This window comes from Manis pentadactyla, chromosome 2 (genome assembly GCF_030020395.1).
Source record: "Manis pentadactyla isolate mManPen7 chromosome 2, mManPen7.hap1, whole genome shotgun sequence".
NCBI classification, from domain to species: domain Eukaryota; kingdom Metazoa; phylum Chordata; class Mammalia; order Pholidota; family Manidae; genus Manis; species Manis pentadactyla.
Genome location: NC_080020.1, coordinates 102,298,882 through 102,322,455, shown reverse-complemented (window position 1 = coordinate 102,322,455; position 23,574 = coordinate 102,298,882). Strand labels below are relative to the sequence as shown.

General features: G+C 42.4%; 1 protein-coding gene across 1 annotated transcript in view; it reads left to right on the top strand.

The window, feature by feature from the left end:
- Positions 1 to 1,482: 1,482 nt before the first annotated feature.
- Positions 1,483 to 23,574, top strand: part of ITGA2 (integrin subunit alpha 2) — a 144,415-nt gene continuing 122,323 nt past the window's right edge. The window contains exon 1 of the mRNA XM_036900382.2: positions 1,483 to 1,687. Coding sequence (XP_036756277.2) covers positions 1,630 to 1,687 — 58 coding nt within the window. The 5' untranslated portion in view covers positions 1,483 to 1,629. The remainder of the gene's footprint in view (positions 1,688 to 23,574) is intronic.

Genomic DNA, 23,574 nt, shown 5'->3' with positions numbered 1-23,574 from the left:
CAGGTAAGAAAACAGGAAAGAACCAGAGGCTAAAAATTTTGGAGTCAAAGCTACTGAGTTTATAGTCATGATTACAAGCAGCAGTATGTGATAAATAACAACTTAATACTTAAAATATTTGAGCCCCCCAGTCCTAGATAATGGAGAAGTAGAGCATTTGCTTTTGGCCTGTTAAGTCCTTCTCGCCTTGAACCATTTGCTTCCTGGTGACACTAACCCAAATATCCCATCTCTATAAACATTTGGAATGGTGATAATCATAGTGACTAAACTAATAACTCCTCAAGTGTGATTTGTTAAACATTTGATTACTTCACAAAAGTAGTCACTGGAAAGATTCTGGTTTCAGCAACGTGCTGGAATATTTGGGCAAACTTTTGGAGAAAACAATTCAGATTTAGAGAAAAGTGGATATCCTGTTTCTTAGGTTGGCAAGTAAAAATCCTGGATATGGTTATAGAATGTTCTCTTTAGATCTGAGACTGAAATAATGGAAGAATACGGTCACGGTGTAATACCAAGAGGAAGTGTCATGGGTTCATAAGTGGGCTCTCGTTCCTTGTGTCTTGAAGTAAACGTTCAAGAGGAACGAATGAGGATTTTTATCACACACACACACACACACACACACACAGTGCTCTTGCAGCAGGTCATAAGTGGCTCTCGTTCCTTGTGTCTTGAAGTAAACGTTCAAGAGGAATGAATGAGGATTTTTATCACACACACACACACACACACACACACACACACACACACACACACACACACACAGTGCTCTTGCAGCAGGTCATAAGTGGCTCTCGTTCCTTGTGTCTTGAAGTAAACGTTCAAGAGGAATGAATGAGGATTTTTATCACACACACACACACACACACACACACACACACACACACACACACACACACACACACACAGTGCTCTTGCAGCAGGTCTTGCTTAAATATACCTCGGATAATCATCGGTTGTGAGCATATCCCCTTTCCTGTCGAGTTAGTTTCTAACCTGGTCATTCCGCGCTTATTTTTGTCCCTTTCTCCACCCACTTAGGAAAGACAGCGAGAGCCGCACACCGCGCAGCCCGTAGGAACCGAGGCTGAGGGCTCGCGGATCGGGCTGGCCCTCCCACGTCGGCGCCGGCAGCCGACGCTGCGAGGGCTGCAGAAGGCCATGGTGGTCCCGGGGACCCGGGGTGGCCTGCGGGCGGGCGTCGTGCTGGCAGGGGGCTGGGTAGTGACTGACTGGCTCTCTCCCGCCGGATGCCCGGCCAGATCCGTCCTGTGCACGAAAGGCTGCCAGGCGCGCGGTCCCCATCCCCATGGCCCCCGGGATCGGAGGGGCTGGAGCCCGTGGGAGGTAAGGTGTGGCTTCCGCGGGCGTGGCGCAGCCCAGGTGCGGCCCGCGGACCTGCTCGCCGGGGCTCGGCGGGGCGGGGCCGGGGCGGATCCGGTGTTGGCCGTGGCTGAGGGGCGGGGCGGGGCGGGCTCTGGCGCCCCAGGAGCTGCCCGGCAACTTTTCCCAGCTCGCAGCTGGGCAGGAGAGAGAAGCCCTCGGGACGGCCTCGGGACGGTCCCCGGGTGCTTGGGTGCCTCTGCACACCTAGAGGAGCTACATCCGTGGGGCAGGCTCAAGATGCGGCCGGGACGGACAGGGGGCGCCCCGCTGCGGCTGGTGTTGGTGCTCAGCCAAGGTGAGCGAGGCGTTTGCTCCGCCTGGGCTGCGGGTCCCGGGGCGAGAGCGGGAAGTTAGGAGAGACGGGGGCCCAGGCGCGCGCGTCTCGGCTCCGATTCCACGAGGTCCCAGGCTCCCAGACATCCCAAGCGGGCGAGTCCCGGTTCCCGCTCTTCCCCGCCTGGTGTCCCCATAAGGCAGGTAGCACGCTGGAGAGTCGGCGGCGCGCGCCGTGGTGGTAGGCACTCACGCACGCGCACTCGCGCCTAGAGGGAGTGGAGCTCAACGGGTGGCCGGGAGGAGGAGGGTCCTGCAGCCCCGCTTAGGCAGGTGCCGCGCCAGACCAGCCCCTGGGGCTCTGGGGGTCGGGGGACTGGGGCCCTGCGCGCAGCTGGCCCGTCCTCTGCGCGGTCCTTGGGGGCTTTGCACGACCCCGGGAGCCCAAATGCTTATTTTTTAACTCAAGCGTGTGAATAATGCCCCATCTCTATAGGGCGCAGCACTGATGTTTCTTCCCATAGGGGACATAGAAAAACCAAGCGCCTCTTAAGTACTTGGCAGAGGAAAACTCCTGCTTCCCTTCTGCCCTCCTCTTATTGTTGTAACGTCGTCTGTTCAGCGAATGTAAACATAGGCCAGGAAAAGTTCTTTCCACTGCCTTGATTTTAGCCGACACAGCGTAAGAACCGGAGCAGCAGCTCTAACTGCAGGGCGGAAAGAGCGGAACCCACCTTCTTCTTCTGCACTTGACTTCTTTTGCACTAAGTAGAGAAATGAGGCTGGGGGTCCCGGGCTGCTGCGCGACCGTCCTCCCTCAGGAGTACTTCGACTAGACCCTACCCAGAGCCTAGTGTGTGCTTACTTTAAGAACTTTAGTTTACTTGGGGGAGGCGGAGTCACATTTGTATTTTGTAGTTTGAACAGCTATCAAAACAAAAAAATGGCCTGATTTTCAAGTGTTTTTACGAAGAAGATAAATATTTCCTAAGGTGTTCTCCTTCGAGGCATTTATTAAGCGATTTTTTATTAGGGAAGAAACTAATCCAGCATTTTCCCTGGGTCAGAGGTAACAGAGAAGTAGCCCCCCGCATGTCCCCAGCAGAGAGGAGGCATCATTAGGTTTTCTTTCCCACTCTGCATCCCCTGCCTCATGCATATTCCCTCCTGGGACTCCAAGAATGTTTTAAGGGGTCATTAACACTAATCTGGGGGTTTCAGACAAAGTTGGATTCACGTGAAAATCAGTCCCTGGAACACCACAACCTTCCCAAGAGCTAACAGACATTTAAATCCAAGCTTTTCATATCTCTTTAATTACCCATTAATAGCTGAAGCTGTAGAAACTTAACATCATTTTCCTATCTGTGAAGTGTTGAGACTTGTTTTTTAAAGAGCAGTGAGAAACACTTCAGTGGAATGTGTTGCTGCAAGGCATGAAGTCAGGTACAGAGACATTAACTTGGAATTAGGGCAACTCAGTGCAAGCAAGCAGAAGTGATTTAAAATGACATCTGTACAAATATTTTGTATGTTTATTCCTCCTTCCTGCTCTAGGAAGAATACTCAAGAATACTCATATTTGCATACTCAAGGAATAGGTTTTCTCTTAATTCAGGATGTTCATAATAAATCTTTGTCATTTGTGATATCAATCAAGTTTCCTAGGGGAGCGGCATCATTTTTTGATACCATAAATACCCAAGATTAACATGAATAATTGAAATTTCCAAGTCAATGATAGATGAAATTCCTTATAGCATTAGTCTATCTGTATAAAATTTTTGACTATTCATTATTACTATACACACATATATATAATTGTTCATAAATTATATGCATGTACAATTATGTAATATAAACAACATACCAAAAATTTTAATGCAAAAGGCCTATGTGTGTGTGTTTATACATCTTGCATCCTTTCCAGCATACATGCCAACCACTGTGGAAACGTAAAACCCTCAAATCTCATTTTAGCACCAAGATTCAAATTCACTTTCAATAAATACATTCAATAAATACATTCTCATGCATATTTAAGAAAAAGCAGTGCTCAGCTTAGTTCTTTATCTGTCACCATTCATTGGTCATTCCCTGGGTTAAGTGCTTCTAGTCACTGAAGTGGTAACCAGCAGGTTGAGGAGAAGAGAAAGACCATAAGAGGCCTAGATAATCCGTACACTGAGTAATAGGTCCGCAGAGGAAGGGGAAATGTAATCTTAAAATGCACAATGTCAATTACATTCTCCAGTGTGTTGCCAGGCCAAGGGTAGCCCACGCTGCTGGGCCCTGGGCCTCGTCTTCTCTGCTCTCTGGTACCCTGGCCCTGAGTCATCACTTCTTCAATGAGTATTTTCAAGTCCTCTCCCTAATTTCCCCTCAAGCTTTAAATATTCTAATCCTTTTTAAGTGAACAAGTTCTCCTTTTTATAGGTACTTTGGCAGCCCTTCATCCCAAACACCTCCGCCTCTGGCTGCCGCTCTCATGTGCCTCCTGCTTTCCTGGCTGTTCGTAGTCTCCTCCACAGGCTCGTCTGTTTGGCCTGCTCCCTGTTGGTGTTTACAGAGTTCCACCCTGGATCCTGCTCTTCATTCTACCAGTTCTCCCCTCAAGTCAGTATCTCCAGCCAGACTCCTCTGGTGAATCAGTATTTCCATCTGTTCCCAAATACCTCCAACTAGATGTCGTCCAAGCATGTCAAACTCAACATGCCCTCAACTGCAGGCAACACGTGTCCTCTGAAATTTTCTACCATGTCATCTACTACTATTAATGGCAGATTATCTTTAATGACAGGAATGCCATTAATGCCTGTTAATAGCAGGAATCTTTTCCCATTTTCAGCCTCACAGCCAATCTCCATGTTCTGTTCATCCTCCTCCCTAGTTCATGCAATTCTGTTACCTCCCAGTTCAGGCCCTCACATTTTCGTGTCTGGACTACCATGGTTTTTAAACTGGTTTTCCAGTTTTTGTTTCTTATCCCTCCAGTCCATTTTCCTCCTCATCACCAATGTTACCTTTCTAAACACATACCTGTATCCAGTCAGTCCCCTGCTTCAACATTTGTGTTTCCCCATCTCACAAAGGGGAAAGTCTAAATTTCTTTGGCATGCCAATAAGAAGTCCTTCACCATCTGGCTGCAGCCTTCCTATTCAGTCTTTACTACCTGCTCCTGCACACAACCACACACACTATACATATGCACGCACACAAAGCCCCCGCCCCAAAGCCATATACATACACCTATGTACACCTTCTGGATTCTGACTGCACCTGAGGATACCATATTGAGTCTTAGAATATCTTTGCACTCACTGCCTTGATGCTTTTTCCCTTTTTCTCTCATCCTTTTGCAGCTTGCCACTGTCATATGTTAAAAGAGACAGCCCCAAGTAAGATCATGAAAGGTTTTTCTTTTAGAAGAGAAAAGGAAGTTTGAGGTAATCGCTCATTTCTGGGACCCTCCCTGAACCTGTCTCTCCTGTCCTCTGAGCCCCGCAACAGCCTTGGGCCAATCTCTGATAAAGCAACGCCCTGCCCTCTCGGCTCTGCAGCCACACCTGCCCAAACTTGACTAAGCTTTGCTCTCTCACATACAGTGTACCAGCCACTGTTCGATTTGGATTCATGGATTGGGGCTCAGAATTCAGTATTTAAAAACAATTACTCATAGGTTTCTGATGTACAACCAGGTTTGGAAGCACTTCCTCTTTCCTAACAAATTAAAATTCCAATATTGCCTATAGCACCTTGTGAGATGACCACCAAGATAGGTAGATTTCAACATAGCAAGTCAGCCAGTGAGTCAGTTCAAATGAATTCCCTCTAAACTGGATGCTGACTGCTCCTGTCTGAATGTGAGAACAGCCTCGGGCATATTAAAATGGAGGAGTTTGTTAATGTAAAGGGATGAGCTTCTAATGTTAGAATTTAAGATATTCAGGAAGCTAAAGACAGACATTCAGTCAGCTTGTCAAAAATAAAGAATTTCAGGAAGATTGGGAGAAATATTTGGGAACCAAAGTACCATCCTGACACAATGAACATTATCTGTAAAGTCACAGGCTTTAGTCTGGCCTCCCAGCCCCGCCTCGCTTGGGATAGTACTGAAAGATTCAGCACAGCATCCAGGAGAAAAAACCTGGAGGCTGTCTGTCATTCTGAGCAAGTCAAGGATATGGAAGCTTTTTCTTTTGTTATGCTGACTAATGTTTTACCTGGAGGGACACATAGAAAGATGGCTGCCAAAAGAGCAGAATTATCGTCCCACCCTTCCTGAGCCAACAACAGCTTCCGTGTATGCAAGTGGGGCCTGTGATGCCCTGCACATAAGCCAAGAGCACTCGCTGATCTGGCTACAGTGAATTCCATAAAACTAGTATTTGACCCTAGCAGTAACTGCTTTATGTAAGGCAACATGCTAGGCCCAGTGTGGAACTGTAGGAAATCTGAAGTAGTCCAGAGGGGTTGTAGTATATTTGCGAACAAGTCCAAACAGAGTGAAGGACCTTGTTTTCCCTGGAAGGTACCTACCAAGTTTCAGACCTTCCATTCTCCTTTCTGACAGAAGTCCAGTTACTGGGGTACCCCCTCCTCTGCAGAGCTAGGAGAGGCAGGGGATGGGGAGGGGTGATTGGACTGAGCCAGGCCTGGTGGTTCCATATAGCTCACCGGTGTCTGATTTAGACATGGCGTGTAATGCAATTTTGCCAGTGAGATATGCACAGAGAGATGCTCAGGGACTTTTGGGAAAGAATTGTTCATTCTTATGAAAGATACTGGTTAAGAAACACATTTTCAGATTTAGATGGACCTTGGAACAGGTGGAGCCTTCTTGCAGCCATGCTGGTAGCTAGCTTGGGGATAAAGTCAAAACACTAACCTAGTGGAAATAATAGGAAGCAGGTCCTTGATATTGTCATTCCTTGAGTTTCTGAATTTGAAATTGAGAGCCATCATCTCTCTTAGTGTCTTAAAAAATTTCCATGTAATTAAAAACTTGGTTATGTTGCCTATGCATGTAGCGATGTAACATAAATATCTCTAATGTAAAATAGATGTCATATGGTTACATGTAATTAATTGCTCAATGAGTAGTATAGAACCACATGTTGAGTTCAGAGAGTGGAGAGGTATCCCCGTGATACATTTAAGCATCAAGCCTCCAGAGGAGTCTTCCTGGGGGCAGGAAAGAATCATTGCAATTCAGGTTTGGGAAGGGCCTCGGAGAGCAGACTCCAGTTCCCTCCCACCTGAAATGGCAGTAGGTGATAGAAGATGGAGAACACATAAACAGGAATAGGACCCATGTCTCCTCGTTCCTGCGCCAGGTATTTTAGGTTCTTGAATGGGACAGGAGGTCATTATGCCCAGGACACGCTGTTCCAGGTACTCACGGAGAATGAGGGGATAGCAGGCGCCGGACCATGGCGGGCCTTGTAAACTATGGGAATGTGGGTTTTATGCTGAGACAATGGGAAGGTTTTGAAGGGCAGTAAGCAGGGGAGGGACATGGTCAGCTTTGCTCCTTAGGTGGATCCTTCTGGCAGCAAGGATGGTGGATTGAACGGGACCAGCCTGAAGGCACCGGGCCACTTGGGAAAGAACTGGCTCAGTGTCAGTTGTAGTTCAGTGCACCAGAGAGAGAGGGTAGTGGTAAGAACTCAGATAGTGGCAGAAGGGAAAGATGGCAGGGGTCACGTCTGAAAGATATTAATGAAGAATGGACAGGGTTTTATGATCCATTTACTACAGTGGCAGCGAGAGAGGGAGAAGATAAGGCTGAGGCTGAGGTTTCTGATGTGGACAACCCAACATGATGCCATTTACCCAGACAGGGCGTGCTGAAGGAGGGCACGTTAGACGGACACGGCGATGAACTTGCCTGACAGGGTGGCTTTGAGGCATCCAGACGCTTACATCTGGTTAGTAGATAAGTTACATATAGCGGCGTCAGGAACAGGAGAGAGAGCAAGATGGGGACGGAGACTGAGGGGTCAGAGGCGTCCGGAGAGCAACTGAAGATGCAACATTGATGAGTCAGGCGGAAGACAGGTCAGCCCGTCCTGAGGAACTGCCTCGGAGTGCCTGGAGAGGAAGAGCCCAGGCCACGGAGGAGAGGAGGCACAGCTGGAGTGGCGGAAGGGGGGCTGTGGGAAGTGGGGCGCCACCGAAATGCTCTGAGAGAGAACAACAATAGGATCGACTTGACGGAGGTTGAGCAAGTCTGACAGCCTGGCGGGGGCAGTCTCCCTGGAGTGAGAGAAGGAGAAACCAGAGAAAGAGAAGAAAGTGGAGGGACAGGATGGGAGTGACTGCCTTAAACAATCAAACATGACAGAGACTTGCGTAAAAATTATTATAATGCTTTTTTTTTTTCACGTCTATTTCTTATGGTGTTGCATAGTTTACTTACAATTTGGGGAAATTACATTGAAGCATCTGTGAGTGGCAGGTTCCATAACACAAGGGAGGCAGAGGAGAGAAAAGCACTGTTGATGTCTCTGGAAAGGAGCAGAGAAAGGAGGGGAGGGAACTGGATGACCCACCCGGACTGCTCTGGCACCAGGTTGGAAGCCAGAAACGATCACATGAAGGAAGGCAAAGTAGGCGCTGGGATGTGAAATGCAGAGGATATTAACTGATGAGAGGAAGGAAACGTTGACCAAGGCATGAAGAGGAGACGAGAGCATGGGGACAGGCACCTCCCACCCTCCAACGTGGTTGCATGGAATATGCCTTTGGTTTCAGGACATACTTACCACAATATAGTAGTTACCACACATGAACCTAGTTTTAATTAAGCTTTGTGCCACTTTTAGGGTATATAATATATAACAATATATTATAATATAACAATATTCCAATTCTAGTAGTAGAAGTAATATCAGTGTCTTAGATTTCCTAAAAAGCAAAGTTCTTTTAGTGCTATTGACTTATGTTTCTCCAGTTAAACTTTTAATTCTTTATTTTTATCCAGTTTAGTAAGGATTCTCAAAAGAATCTTTTCAGAAATCATAGTTCCATGTAGCAGAGAGAATTCGTGTTGGCTTTGAAAGGTTCTGTTGGTAGTAAACTATTAAAGCCTTTTATTCTGTGTATCTCAGTGGTGTTTTCAAAGCATTTTTAAACAATTTTCATTTAGTCATATAATTTAGAAATGAATGTTGATTCTTAATTTTGTTAAAGTGAAATTCATTCAAAATGCTTATATTTAAGTGTTTTATTCAGTCTGTGCCTTTTGACTCCTGTACTCGTAAATTACATGTACTAACCAGTATAGGCTCAGGCTGCATATTTTGCTAGTGTTTTCAGGTCCAGAGAATATTGGGACTGACCATAATTTTCAAGTATCTTCTTCTTCCTTTGACAGCATTGTCTGTTCTTCTGCCTGAATAGTTCATAGCAGCCTGCAGTTTTGTCAGTGAAGATCGCTGCATTTTTATTCTGAGTTCGGAAAGGGCAGCTGCAGTTCTTCCTTTTATTCAAGGGACTAGGGACAGTTACTATTACAGAAGCCACACATAACTCCTGATCATTGAAAGGCACTCTGGATAAAAATGAGGTCAGTGTCTAAACAAAGCAATGGAAATAAAAGAGCGATGGACATTATACTGTCAGTGTAAGAGATTATTTCATTGTGTTTTGAAAAGCATGAGCAAAGCTGTTACCCCGCTGGATGCCTTGAGTGTTGGCAGTTGTCATTCTCCTGATTCATGTGAAGGTGGCCTTTGTTTGTCTTTGTGCAGGCCTGATCTCATTTCTATGGCCGCCATGCGGAGATGCAGACTGAAGGCCAGCTGGCGCCGGTCAGTTCAGTCAGATAACTCTACCCCAAATTGCTTCCCAGTTACCTTCAAGCCCCTTTACCCAGATAGCTTCTTGGGTGCTTGTTAGAATTCGGACACTGAACCCTCTGGATTTTATAACCATTCCTAAACCATATTATGAATGCTAGTATGTAAAATAGGTATTTCAGAATGATCAACGTAGTTTTCTGTGTATTTACTAACATTATTCCCTCGGGAAAAAAATAATAAAAGCCTTGGAAATTGGGGTGATTTTATATGATCTTTATTTTATTTTTAGTATAAAGATGTAATAAATAGTCCAAAAAAAGTATTAATGCAGAATCGAAAGATGATTACATAAACATTTTGTGTAAATGTCATAGTGTTTTAGTCCATCTGGCTGCCATATCAAAATACCACAGACTGGGTGGCTTATGAACAACAGGTATTTACCGCTCACAGTTCTGGAGGCCGGGAAGTCCAAGTTCAAGGTGCTAGCATGGTTACTGCCTGATGAGAGCCCATTTCCTGGTCCATAGCCAGCCCTCTCACTGTGTGTTCACATGACGAAAGGCGCTGGGGTCTCTCTGGAGTCCCTTTTATAAGGCACTATTCATGAGAATAAAGCCTAAGTACTTTTTATGACCCTGCTTTTTATACTGTCATCCTTTAGGGTTCCAACATAGGAAGTCTGTGTGTGGGGTGGGGAAGGGTATAGTACATAGTAATTTAGAAATCCCTTTTATTATTACAGTATTTATTGTTGACCCCTCACTATCAGACACTGTATCATGAATTAAAGGCATGCTTTCTGAATGAGTGCCAAGCTGAAAACTTCCTCATTCTTTCCAGTTAGAATATGAAAAATAGCCTCTATGTACAGGTTTATATGAATTTGCTAAAATCTTCCTGTAGTTGATACTTTTTTTCACTTATTTGACAGTCTGTTTGCTTTGCACCATTTCTCCTTTGTCTTAAGATGTCCTACAAGGATAGTTCTATTGACAAGTAACAAGATGAATGAAGTTTTAGGACAGTGAAGACATCTTTTCCCCCTCAAACCCCACATTTCCTGCTTCCCTTTTCTGTTCTCATGAAGCAGCACCATAATTTATCTCCAGCTTGTCTCTCTTTCCCACTGAAGACATTCTTTATGGTCACATTCCATCCTATTTTTCAACGTATTCCCAGGACCTATAAGCTCTCAGAAAATGATTGGTAAAAATAATTTAAAAATAAAAGTAGAATTCAGATGACTGTGAAGTACATATGCCCATTGAAGTACTAAACTTGATTAATGGCTTCAGTCTATAGAAGCATTTCATTATAAAATAGAATATTTGAATATCCTTACAGAAGAATGGCATACATAAAAATATTCATCTTAACAGAAAAAAATATTTCTATTTCTTTTAATATTTGTAAGTGTGCATGTTATTTTTTTCAGAGATAGACTCACCATTTATTTGAAAATGAATGGCTTACTTTTTATTCACTGGCTATCTTTTGTATATACTTTTCCATATGGGCTTCATATTTATAACTTTACATCAGTGCATCCTGCTGTGTTATGGTTAACTATTGTGCCATTGTTGAATATTTAGGTTGTTTCCTGTGAGTTTTTCCCCTACTGTAAATAATGTGACTATAAATATCATTGTATAAGAAGCTTTTTCTTTTCTTTTCCCTTTTGGATGATTTCCAAGAGAGGCCTTACTGGGTCAAAGATTATGTGTCTTTTTTAGCTCTTGTTGCATGTTGAACAGTGTAGTCATCAGCAATATGTGAATTTACCAATTTCACCAACATTAGGTTTTAATTTACTTTTTATAGTTCTTTTTAAGCTTTCTGTAGGTTGGTGGATGTAAAGTAGTGTTTCATATTTATTTTAATTCTCATTCTTTATATTCATCAGGGTGCATTTTTTAGGTTACAGTTAAAAAATCTCTATCTTTTGAAAAATCCATAGATTAGGATATTATGGGATTTAGGCCTAGAAGGAGTCGCAAGAGATCATCTAGTAAATGCCTCATTTTGACGATAACCAGGTTTTGAAATGACTAAAGCCCAGGACTGCAGTCGTCTGCCTGTCATTGCAAGATGCCCTTAAGAATCCTTCTCAAAATCTCTTTGACAACTTCCCCTTTCTCACCTATGTCCCACAGATTTTTTTCACTTGAGGAGTAGCAATTCTGTAGTTAAGATTTCTGTACCTCCATAAGTCTCAGGACCTTTTAGGAGGAGAGAGAAGACATTCTGTTTGCCAGAACACTTGACTTCAAGTAACTAACACTGGAGATTTTTTTGGTTAGCTATTGCCATGTAACCAATTACCCTAAAACTTGGTGGCTTCAAATGACAGCCGTGACTTATTATCTCTCATGGTTTCATGGGCAGGACTTTGAGAAAAGCTTAGCTGGGCAGTTCTGGCTCAAAGTACCTCTCCGTAGAGGGTAGACAGCTCTCTCTCATCATATGGTTGTATCAGGTGGTCTCTCCAGGCACAGTATCCTTGGGGTAGCCTGACTTCTTTCAGGGCCATGCAGGGATCCAAAGGCACTTGCTTTTGGACACACACACACACACACACACACACACACACACACACACAAAACCTGGCAGAAACTCCACGGCCTTTTCTAATCTAGACCCAGAAATCATACAACTGCATCTAATCAACTAAGCAGTCACAAAGTCTGCCCTAGATTCTGGGGGAGGAGACTTATTTCCAGACATGTTTTCAAAGCACTATAGTAACTTAATGAACTTAAAGGTGCTTATAGGACAATTCATTGTTTAGATCAGAGTTGCTCAACATTGGCATTATTGACATTGGGGACCAGGTAATTCTTCCAGGGCATGGGGTACTGGGGGGCTGTCCTGTGTACTGCACGGTGATGAGTGACATCATTGGCCTCTACTCACTAGATGCCAATAAACCCCCCCACCCTAAGAGTGACAACCAAAAATGGGTCCAGACATTATCAAATGCCCCTTGAGGGACAAAACTGTTCCCAGTTGAGACTCACCTTACTAAACAAGCATATATTAAGCACATTTGGTATTCATGGCATCATGGAAATAACTCCAGCTCTAAAGAGTAAATAAAATGCCATTTTTCACAGGCAAGCTATTCCCTACCTCCTGGGTCACTGGGAGGATCAAATGGGATTATGCATGGGGAAGTATTTTGCACACTCTAAAAGCATATAACATCTTATTGTTTTTAATCCATAAACTTGATATTCATCCATAAACTTGGTATTCATCCATTTTTATAATCATTCATTTATTTAAAGGACTTTTTTGAGACCTGTATGGCATGCCTATCATATAGCAATAAAGTGTCAGGGGAATTGAAGGAGTCAAGGCAGCCCCATCCAGGAGCTCTGCTTTCCATGTACAGCATCACCTGTCGGTGACAGTGGTAGCAGCTACATCCTTACGGAATGCAACATTTAACATTCAGTCTTTAAAGGAAAAAACTGCATTTTTCTTTCTTAAAGAAAGCAGGAGAATGTTCTGCCACTACATTCCAAAAACTCAGGGTCATTTTGTGCTTCTGTCTTTTGCACTACCTTTTTTTTTTTTTTTTAAGCACTATAGCTATTAAACCAGACATTAATAGACCTTAATCTGTACACAATATATGGTCATTTTCAAAGTGCCTGTAATTTCTAAGATTACTTGCTTGTTTTTTTTTGGAGAGAAGAGGGAGGGCTTTCTACATCATTTCGGTATTGCCACCCTTTCAACATGAACATAGTGCTATTGAAAATGATTTCCTGATAATGTATGTTTTATGGTTGTGGTTTTGGATGTATTCAAATGATTTAATGTTACCTATGGCCATTTTCTTCTATCACCACATTCTAGGTAATGATTAACTACTCTTTAGAGTCTGAAGTCTATTTCTTAGTTTCAAAGTCATGGTCTGAGTAACCCCGCTTCCTGTTGTAGCTTCCTGGAGGCCCCATGGACTGATAATGTTCTCTTGGTTCTTGTGGTGTGGCCCTGAGTATGCCTCAGCAAAATGCATGTGTCATTCCCCTGCCCTTTATACAGCAGTTCCCAGACACTAAATTAGAAATTTACTCAGAATATGCTTTTCGTGTTAGAGGTGAAAGTGGGATCACAAAATCAAGTCCTTTTAAATTTCTTAAAAAGTACGTTATCCTCAGTACCACATAACATTAATAGTAAAAATACAAAACCAAACAAGCTGTCTTTACTAAATGCTCATTGTTTGCTAGGCACTGGGCTGAGCGTGTTATATGCATTGTCTGATCACAAAGAGATAGGCTCATGTATTTTATCTATTTCACAGGTGTAAAGGCAGTGGCTTATGAAGGATGAGGAATTTGCCCAAGTTTATAGAACTTTTCAAACCTCAAGCTCTTAGGCAGTATGAGAGATGGCTGGTCTTGCCTAGTATGTGGACTTTTCAGCTAAAAAAAATCCTTGTTGTTAAGCACTGGTATACTTCTGCCACCCCATCACCCCAAAATAAAGTCAGTCTTCTTTGTATTTCTAGGGTTCTATAGGTAGATAAAAAGCAAGTTCAGTGTTCTTTAAAATTCTAGGTAGAAAATAAAATGTGTATGTATATTTGCATATACATGTGCATGTACATAGATGTATACATTTTTATTTATCTTTCTTTTAATCCAGCTGTCTGTATATCTTCTCAGTAATCTGCTCTCAAGGATCTTATTTGAACCAGTCCAAAACTCATATTTATTAACTAAACTGGTCTTCATTGATCTCCCATTGTATATGTAACCTGCTAATAGGTGAAAAGGTGGCATAGTCAACTGGCTGTCTGTTAATTCAGTTGATTATTTTTGATCCACAGCCATGTGCTGGCACTATTCTGAGTACTGGGGAATATAGCAGTAAACAGAATAGGTAAAGGCTCTACCCTGAGGGATGAAGGCATATTTACCACAAAACAAGTGAAGCTTACACTTCAGGGCCCCTAACTGAGCAGGCCCATTCCCATGGGTTCACACAGCCTGGTATTTTTATGAAATGTGCAAAAGTTAAGATCATGTCTCTTTTGTACCCAAAGCTAACACATTTCATCAGTGGTGTTGACAACAAACTGGATAATAATGTCATCAATTCAGACTTTCTAGATTAATCCCTATAAAAGAAAATGAGATGCCTTGAAATATCATAGCTCCTGTATGATCCTAGAAAGCAATCTTAAACATTTACGTGACATTACAGATAAGGAGGTATGAAAATGAAGGGGACTTTCCTTTATTATAAATAACAAAATTTTTTGAAATTAAATTTACCATGCCAAAAAAAGTTGAATACTTTTAGAGAATATCATTTTTAAAAATTGTCAGGTGAAGAAGTGATCAAATGATATAGGGACAAAAACTGTAGGGAATAGGTATTATAGAAGATATAGAAAAAGATCATTACTAACTAGGCAGTTAGTAAGATGTATGTTTTGAGTATTTTTTTTTTCTGGATCTTCCAGCATTTAAAAATATGTAATTGCTAGAATTGTTTTCTCATTCTAAATAAGTATTTAATTTTATACCTGAATGTGTTTTGTAACTTTTTCTTTAAAGAGCCACTCTGGACAAATTCTAGAATCTTCAATCCCTACAAAACTTAGATCCCCCTGTACAGATCCTGATGAGGAGGCAAACAAATACAAAATATAAATACGTAACATATGAGGTAGTGATGCTGTCTTAAGAAAAATTTAGCGGAGTAAAGAGGACAGAGAATGCTGGACAGGGGGTGGAAAATGGGAAGGTATTGTTTTACATGGGGGTATGTATTAGTTATTTATATTACTATACAACAAATTACCACACATGTGGTGACTTAAAATAATATACATTTTTTATCTTGCAATTTCTGTTGGTCAGGAGTTTGTTCATGGCTTCACTAGGGTCCTCTGCTTCAGAGTTTCCCACATGGCTGCATCAAGGTATACAGGCCAGGGCTGGAGTCTCATCTGAAAGCTTAACTGAGGAAGGAAGCTCTTCTGCTCACTTTGATTGTTGGCAGAATTAGTTTTCTCCAGGACTGTTGAACCAAGTGCTTCCTCTCAGGCTCTCCTCTAGAGGCCGCCCTCACTTCCTTCCCCTATGGGCCTCTTTGCTTCATCAAAGCTGACAAGAGAGAGTTGTCTTCTAGCAGGATGGAAAGTCAAATTATGTAATGTTATCACAGAAGTGACATCCTATGACTTCTGATTCTGTGTTTTGAATCTTTAATTCTGGTGGTTTGGAGTCCCAAGTCCTACCTTCACTCAAGAGGAGAGGATCACACAAAGGCATGAATAACAGGAAATGGGGATCACTGGAAGCCCCCTGACTACCACAGGTAGGGAGAAAAGGCAGCTTTGACAGATTGATGTTTGATGCAAAAACAAGGATGCAGTGAGTGAGAATGGGTGGTGCTCTGGGAAAGGAGGATTCCAGGCAAAGGGCACAGACAGAAAAGGCCTGAGGTCAGAGTGTGTTTAGGGAAGAGCCAGGAGTCCAGCAGAATAGCTAAAGGGGTAGGGCAGGAGGTGAGTCAGACAGGTGTGGGAGGGAACAGCAATGCAGCTATGGAGGCAGAACTTACACAGGAGAACAGGTGAATAACCTTCGAGGAGTATTCCCCAATAAGAGACGCAAATGGAGAAGAGCAAGGGAGAGAAGGGTGTGCGCAGGTAGGTGAAGACCTGAAACATGGAGAAATGTCCAGAGACATAACAGAAGAAATACCAATTTCAGTCATACCCATTGTTTCTACACATTGCCTCAAGGTATGTGAACCATATCTTGTTACTGAGCAAGTTGTAATTACCTTGTTACTATGGAAAGGCACTGACTTGCTAAGTGAAGGAAAATGCTATTCTGAGAGAGTGAGAGAAATGAGTTTCTCCTTTCACATAAAAGGAATTTAGGGATAAAGTGTCCAAACAGGAAGTGAACTAATGAGCTGGTATTCCTAGGCGCTGTCCCGGTCCTCTGGGTCATTGGGGACTGCGAGGCTGCTGGGGGCTGCGGCCCTTCAGCATTCTCATGGAACAAAGGAGAATCTATTGAGTTGTTAGGAAGCACTAAGTCCCAATAAATGGACTTAGCAAGCAATTGCAGTGGACTTCCGAAGATGTTCATTGCCTACAAGATCAAAACCGACTGTGGGCCACGTACCCTAGGACATAGTGCCGTTACTTTGTCACAAAAACACTTTTATGTTTTTCATACAAAATATGAAATGTAAATGATATAATTGGAATTAGTATACAGCTCACCTGTATTTATATATGCGCAACTATGTATTGACGGAATTATCTTTGAACCTCAGAATAGTAATTTGAAATGCTCTGTTATGTCCTGATTTTCCTCACCTTTGTCTTTTGGGGCTGCCATCACAGAATAGCGCAGACTGGGGAGCTTCAACAATGGGAATTTATGTTGTCACAGTTCTGGAGGCTAGCAGTTCAAGATCCAGGAGTCACCAGAGTTGGTTTCTTGTGTGGTTTCTCTTCCTGGCTTACAGACTGCTGCCCGCCTGCTGTGTCCTCATGTGACCTTTCCCCTGTGTGCACACAGAGAAAGAACTCTGGTACTCCACCTCTTCTTATAGGGACACCAGTCCTACCAGATTAGGGTCCCACTCTAGTCACCTCTTTTAAACTTGATTACCTCCTTTAAGGGCCTATCTTTACATGCAGTCACATCGAGAGTTACAGTTTCAACACAGGAATTTGGGGAGGATACAATTCATCTGTAACACCCTCTTAGGACTTAACACCCTAATGGATTCATTTCTGGCCATGGAAGAATGTACATATTTCTTTGATATGAACACAGAGTAATTATCAAATAAATGATATATATGTACATTGTTTTTTAAAAAAGGTGGATACAAATCATGAAGGAATTATTACCCAGATGTCAGCTGGAGTCTCTCTGCTGCTCAAAATTGAGATAAGATTCATTCAGATCCCTATTGCATCCTTATAAAATGACACAATGCTCTCCCAAGATTTCTCCTAACTCCCAGGAGGTATCCATTTTCATCCTCACTCAGCCCCCAACTTCCAGACCCCAGAGCGTTTGTTCTCTGCTGTGTCAAGTCGCTATCTGATTTTGCCCTATGTACAAGCTGATGTATGTGCTTGTGGCCCTTCACAGATGCTGACAGGTGATGGGTTCCTGAGTCAGAGAGATGGGTTCCCACTCACAGCACAGCCGGCATCGTGTGCACGAGCGTGTTTACCTGGGTTCCCCTTCTGCTTCACCATGAAATCTCATGCGGGCTGTGTGGATGGGTCCAAACGGATGCCTACACACATAGTAGGTTGCATTCCAAGAGAGGAACACTGGGTGAGCCTGCTGATTTACAGCAAGAAGTCAGCAAGCCTGCTCTTTGTCCTGGAGAGAGATATTGCCTCATCTCTGAAGGTTGCTTGTTACAACCCAAGCCTGAGAAGTGGTCCAGGTAAACAGCACTTGGGACACTACCTTCATGGCAAGCCCATTGTACTGAGTTGAGTTGTAGCCCCCCAAAAAGATCTTTCTATAGCTTAGTCCCCCAAATCTGTAGATATTATGTTATGTGGATAGGGGATCTTTGAAGATTGTCTTGAGGAGACTGTTGGTAGAAACACAAATGTTGAAGACACTTCTGCTGTGCGCTCAGGAGGAAATGAGGAACATGTTATCAGAAACTGGAGGAAAGGTGATCCTTGTTTATAGTTCATATATACTATATAGTTCATAAATATAAATTTGGGCGTAAATTTGGGCCAACTTGTATCCTACAGTTGTGTGGAAAGCAGACCTTTCAAGCAGTGAACTTAAGATATCTAGCTGAGAAGATTTCCAAGCAAAATGGAGGTGCAGGCTGCCTTCCCATGCTTAATGTAGTAAAATGCAAGAGGAAAGAGGTAAATTCAGGAAGGAACTGTTAAACAAAAAAGAACAGTAACTACTGATTTGAGAAAAAATTACCAAAAACATTACCAAAAAAAAAAGTGATTAGTATTAGGAGACTCATTGTTAGGAAAGTGTGCTCTGAAGAGAAAGCCAAGGGTGTGGTTGGAAACGTTTTGCTGAATGGATTAGGCATGTGATTTATGGATCCTCTCAACCACCTCAGCAGAGGCCAGGCAGGGATCCCCATGACATACACAGGAGACCTACAGGTCTTCAGGAATGTTGTCTCAGCAGAAATGCTGCCATCTTGGACTGCAGGGGACAGAGAAACAGAGACCAGTAGAGCTGTTGCAGGTGCAGACAACAGCCTTGAGCAAAGAGGATTATTCTCAGGCCTGGAAACCTAATGGAATTAGACCTGCTATGTTAAACTCTCTTGGTACCAGTGACCCCTGTATTCCTTCTAATTTCTCCCTTTTGAAATGGTAATATCTATCACATGCCAGTCACAGCATCATATTTTAGATGCAGATAATATGTTTTCTAGGTTCACAGACCCAAAGATGAAGATAAATTTTGCCCCAGGACAGACTATGCCTGGAGTCTCACTCATATCTGATTTAGATGAGAGAGCATTCCTCCTGGACTCTTGAGCACAGTTTTTCTGGGAAGCTTTGCTGTCCCCTAAGAATGTTCCCCCATGTCTTGGTGGCTTCTGCACCTTCCTGCTGCCCTTTGCAATGCCCAGCTCACTGTCCAGTGCCCTGCTCCTCCCTGCACCTCTGCAGCCTCTGAGACAGTCCATATCCAGCATGGGAGAAATGTGCTCCACCTCCATAAACAAAGGCATCCTGCCCTTGCACTGTCACAGAGTCAGGCCTTTGAGTTCATATATACTATATAGTTCATAAATATAAAATAATGCATATTTAATGGTTATTTTCTAACTTTTTAGATTAAGATATAATTAACATTATGTTCATTTCAGTTGTACAACATAATGGATTCAATATATGCATATATTGTGAAATGATCACCACAATAAATCTCATTAACATCCATCACCACACATAACCACAAATATTTTACTTGTGTTGAGAACTTTTTAAAAAAATTTTAACCTGCTTTATTGTGGTATAATTTACATACAACAAAACTCACCTATTTTAAGTGTGTAGTTCTTTGAGTGTTGGCAAATGTAAGCAGTTGTGTAAACCACTGTTACAATCAAATATACAACCTCACATCACCCCAAAAAATTGCCCCCTGACCTCCAGCCTGGCATGCTCAGATCCGATTTCCGTTACCACGGTGTGGCCCTGTCCAGAGTGTGGCCCGCGTGGGGCACTGCAGCTTGAAGCCTTTGGGATCTAGTTTGTCTCACTTGGCAGAATGGTTTTGACTCATCCATGTGGCTGCATGTGTCAGGCTCATCCCTTTTTATTGCTCAGTAGTAATGATGTACAGATATGTCCCATTTTGTTTGTCTGTTCCCTAGTTGATGAACATTTAGGCTGTTTCCAGTTGGGGGCTATTATGAATAAAGCTGCTATTATGTGTGCAAGTCCTCATGTAGATGGGTTTTCATTTGTCTTGGGTAAATACCAGGAGTGGTATTGCAGGGTCATAGGGTGAGTGTATGAGTGACTTTATAAGAAACTGCCAGATTGTTTCCCCACGTGGCTGCACCGTCCCGTGTTCCCACTAGCAGAGTATGAAGGGGACCTGGTACATTTGCGTTTTAGTCTAGGGCCTTTCTGGTCATACCATAGGGTCAGTAGCTGCCGAGAGGTTAGTGGCTGCTAATCAGGTTAATATGGAGCCTGTACATTTTTTTTCTTCGATATCGTTAATGTACAATTACTTGAACAACATTATGGTTACTAGACTCCCCCTATTATAAAGTCCCCCCCATATACCCCATTACAGTCACTGTCCATCAGCATAGTAAGATGCTATAGAATCATTACTTGTCTTCTCTGTATATACTGCCTTCCCCATGTCCCCAGCCCCCTACATTATGTGTGCTGATTGTAATGCCCCGTTTTCCCCCTTATCCCTCCCTTCCCACCCATCCTCCCCAGTCCCTTTCCCTTTGGTAACTGTTAGTCCATCCTTGGGTTCTGTGAGTCTGCTGCTGTTTTGTTCCTTCAGTTTTTTCTTTATTGTTATGTGTGTTGAGAACTTTTGAAATCTACTCTTTTAGCAACTTTCAAGTATACAATAGAGTATTATTGAGTATAGTCACCACATTGTACATTCCATCCCCATAACTTACTTATTTTATAACTGGAGGAGTTCTTATGCTTTTGTTCATTATTTAAAAGAGACATTTCCCTGCCTAAAATGCCAGTATACATCTGTAGGAAAGTGCTGGAGTGCAATCTGAGAGTCCTAGTCAAAAACACACATTTCTTCTCCAGTCTACTTCTTGCTTTTGGCCATGATTGTCTTCTCTTAACATGCATTTCTTCCCCTGTATTTCCTGGAACCTTTCTGCTCATGAACCCCTTCCATGAAAAGCCTGTCCACCAGCCCTTTAGCATGTGTATACATGCTTAAATTTTGCATTGACCACACAAATCAGACCCTGCTTCTCCCCTCTTTTACTAAAAATATGTATCATTTAGCTCCGACATGAAAGTTAATAAATTTCCCCAGCCAAATTTTTGTCATTGAGTATAGATTGATGTGTTTTGTTTTATACACTTATTTCTGCTCTTGTTTTCAAAAGATTTTGTTCTTTTTTGAGCATCACTACCTTTTGAGAACAAAACTGAGTTAACTGTATCTAATCCCCAAACATATATTTCTCTTTTGAATTATCTTATAATTTTGAAATATCTTTGTAACTTAAAATTGGATTCCAGAAAAAATGGTAGAATTAACTCCATCTTTGCTGAAATAATTCATAAATTATGAAGGTTTCCCAAAAATCTGTTTCAAAGATGAGCAGGAACTCTTAGGGCAGGAGGTCCTATAAAATTTTTAAATGAGTGGAAGAAAAAAGAAGTCTGCATTAATTGATGGGTACTTAACTCTTGGTTTGCCCATGAATATGAAAATGACAACAAGCCAGGTTATCATCCAGGATGAAACACTATCCACTTTTTATTGCAGACATAGAGGAATTAAGTTAAAAACTTCCAGGAGATACAGTGCTTTTATTGGTGCTACATTTTGGCAAGGTTCTCTGGAATACTTGGGCTCTCTGGCTATCAACATATGTACAGCAAGGTCACCTTTGACAAACGCTTTGAGTTTGCTGCACTATTACTGCATTCATGAGCATTCACATGAGGTCAAGGAGGGAAGATTTACACTCTGGGTAATAATATGCTCCTGTCAGGGCAAAGTGCAAGGCACCTTGAAACTCACTGCATTTACTGTAGAACTGAAAATGTATAAATTAATGTAACAGTCTATGACTTGCCATGCCAAAATTTCACCATTTCAATCTAATCCTCTCCTGTTCCACATCTGTGTGCTGCTGAGCGGGGTGTTCCTTGTTCCTGGAGGACCTTCCTCTCTATGTAGTGAATTTCAGCTCATTTTCAAGGTCAAGATTGATTGCCACCTCTCCTGTGAAGCCTTTAAACTTAGACTTGCCCTCTTCTCAGCTTTTGGCTCAAGGTTCTTCTTAGAAATTCTCTGAAACTTAATGCTTCTCCTGTTGTGCTATAATTATTATTTTTTATTCAAATTATCAGAATGGAAGCTCAAAGATAGCAGGGATCTTGTCTGTTTGGTTCATTTCTATATTCCCAGGACCTAGAAAAATGCCAGACACAAAGGAGCTGGATAAATATTTTTTGAATGCCCATTTATTAGTGTGTGTAGACATGTGGGCATGATTAAGAGGGAAAGAAACACGATGTGCCAAATACGGTTATTTTCCATATGATCCAGTTAAAATTATGAGGACATAGGATCATATTACTATAAGCTTTGGGACTGCAAAGAAGAAACTGACATTGAATTAGACCGACTACTTGCATTAAATTTGTGTAAGCTAATTGGCTATCATAGGCTAAGTGTGAAACCATGACATGGATAGTGAGTTGTAAAAATATATTTGATTAGTGAACTGAGATTGTCCACTTAGCAAAAGAGGCAGGGTCTTGAACAAAGGATTGAGTTAGTGGGAAAGAAGAGATCTAGGGTCAGTGGAGTGGAGTGAAGGAATGATGATGGAGAATGACATGTTTCATGAGGAAAATGAGCAGACCATTTATGAATGGAAATTCTAGACAAGAGTTGAGAAGATGTGCCAGACCAAGACTCAGGGCTCAGCCACCAACTGTGTGGCATCGAGCAAGAAAGACAGTTCCAGGTTCCTCATGGGTACGTTGGCACCAAGGGATAGGTTTTGCTGTCCCCCAAGGTTGTTGTGGGGTTCAGATGAGTCAAGGTGATTCTGAAATAGGCAGGCAGACAGAAGTAGTAAGCAGTAGTACGATGCAAATAGGAATATACATTCTTGTTCAAATAACAGAAGGAAAAATACTAGACGGAAATATGTCCAAATTAACTGCACTTGCTTTAGAATGCTGTGACTGTGATCTTTCTGCCCCTTATTTTCCCCATATTCCAAATCATCATTGAAAAACATACATTTGATGAAAATCCATTTCTTTCAACAAACATTATCCTAGGTGCTGAGAACATTAAAGTGAATAAGAGAAGTAAGGTCTGAGCTCTCAGAGAGCTTAGATTTTAACAGGCAGAGACAGACACAAAACAATGCAGATACAAAAGATCATTTCAGATAGTATCCACTGCGATAGTGGGTATTGATGGAGGAGGGTGCTGTGGCTAGAGAGGAGTCCGGGAAGTCTACGAGGAGAACTGAGACCTGTTTGAGCAAAGACCAAAGTGATGAATAGATGCTGAGATGTAAATGCTGAGCTGGGAAGAATGTTTCAGACAGGGGTCAAGCAGCTGCAAAGGCCTTAAGCAGAATGAGCTGCTTGTGTTCAAAAGACAGAAGGAAAACCAGTGGGGCTGGAACAGTGAGCAAGGAGGGTGGTGGAAAGTGAAGTCAACATACACACAAAGGCCAGATCATGAAAGGCCTTTGAAACCATGGTAAGGAAACCAGATTTTGTTTTCAGTGTAATGGCAAGACATTGGGGTATTTTAAGTAGAGGTGAAATGATCGATTTACATGTCTGAGTAATATTTTATATGTATGTGTATCTATACA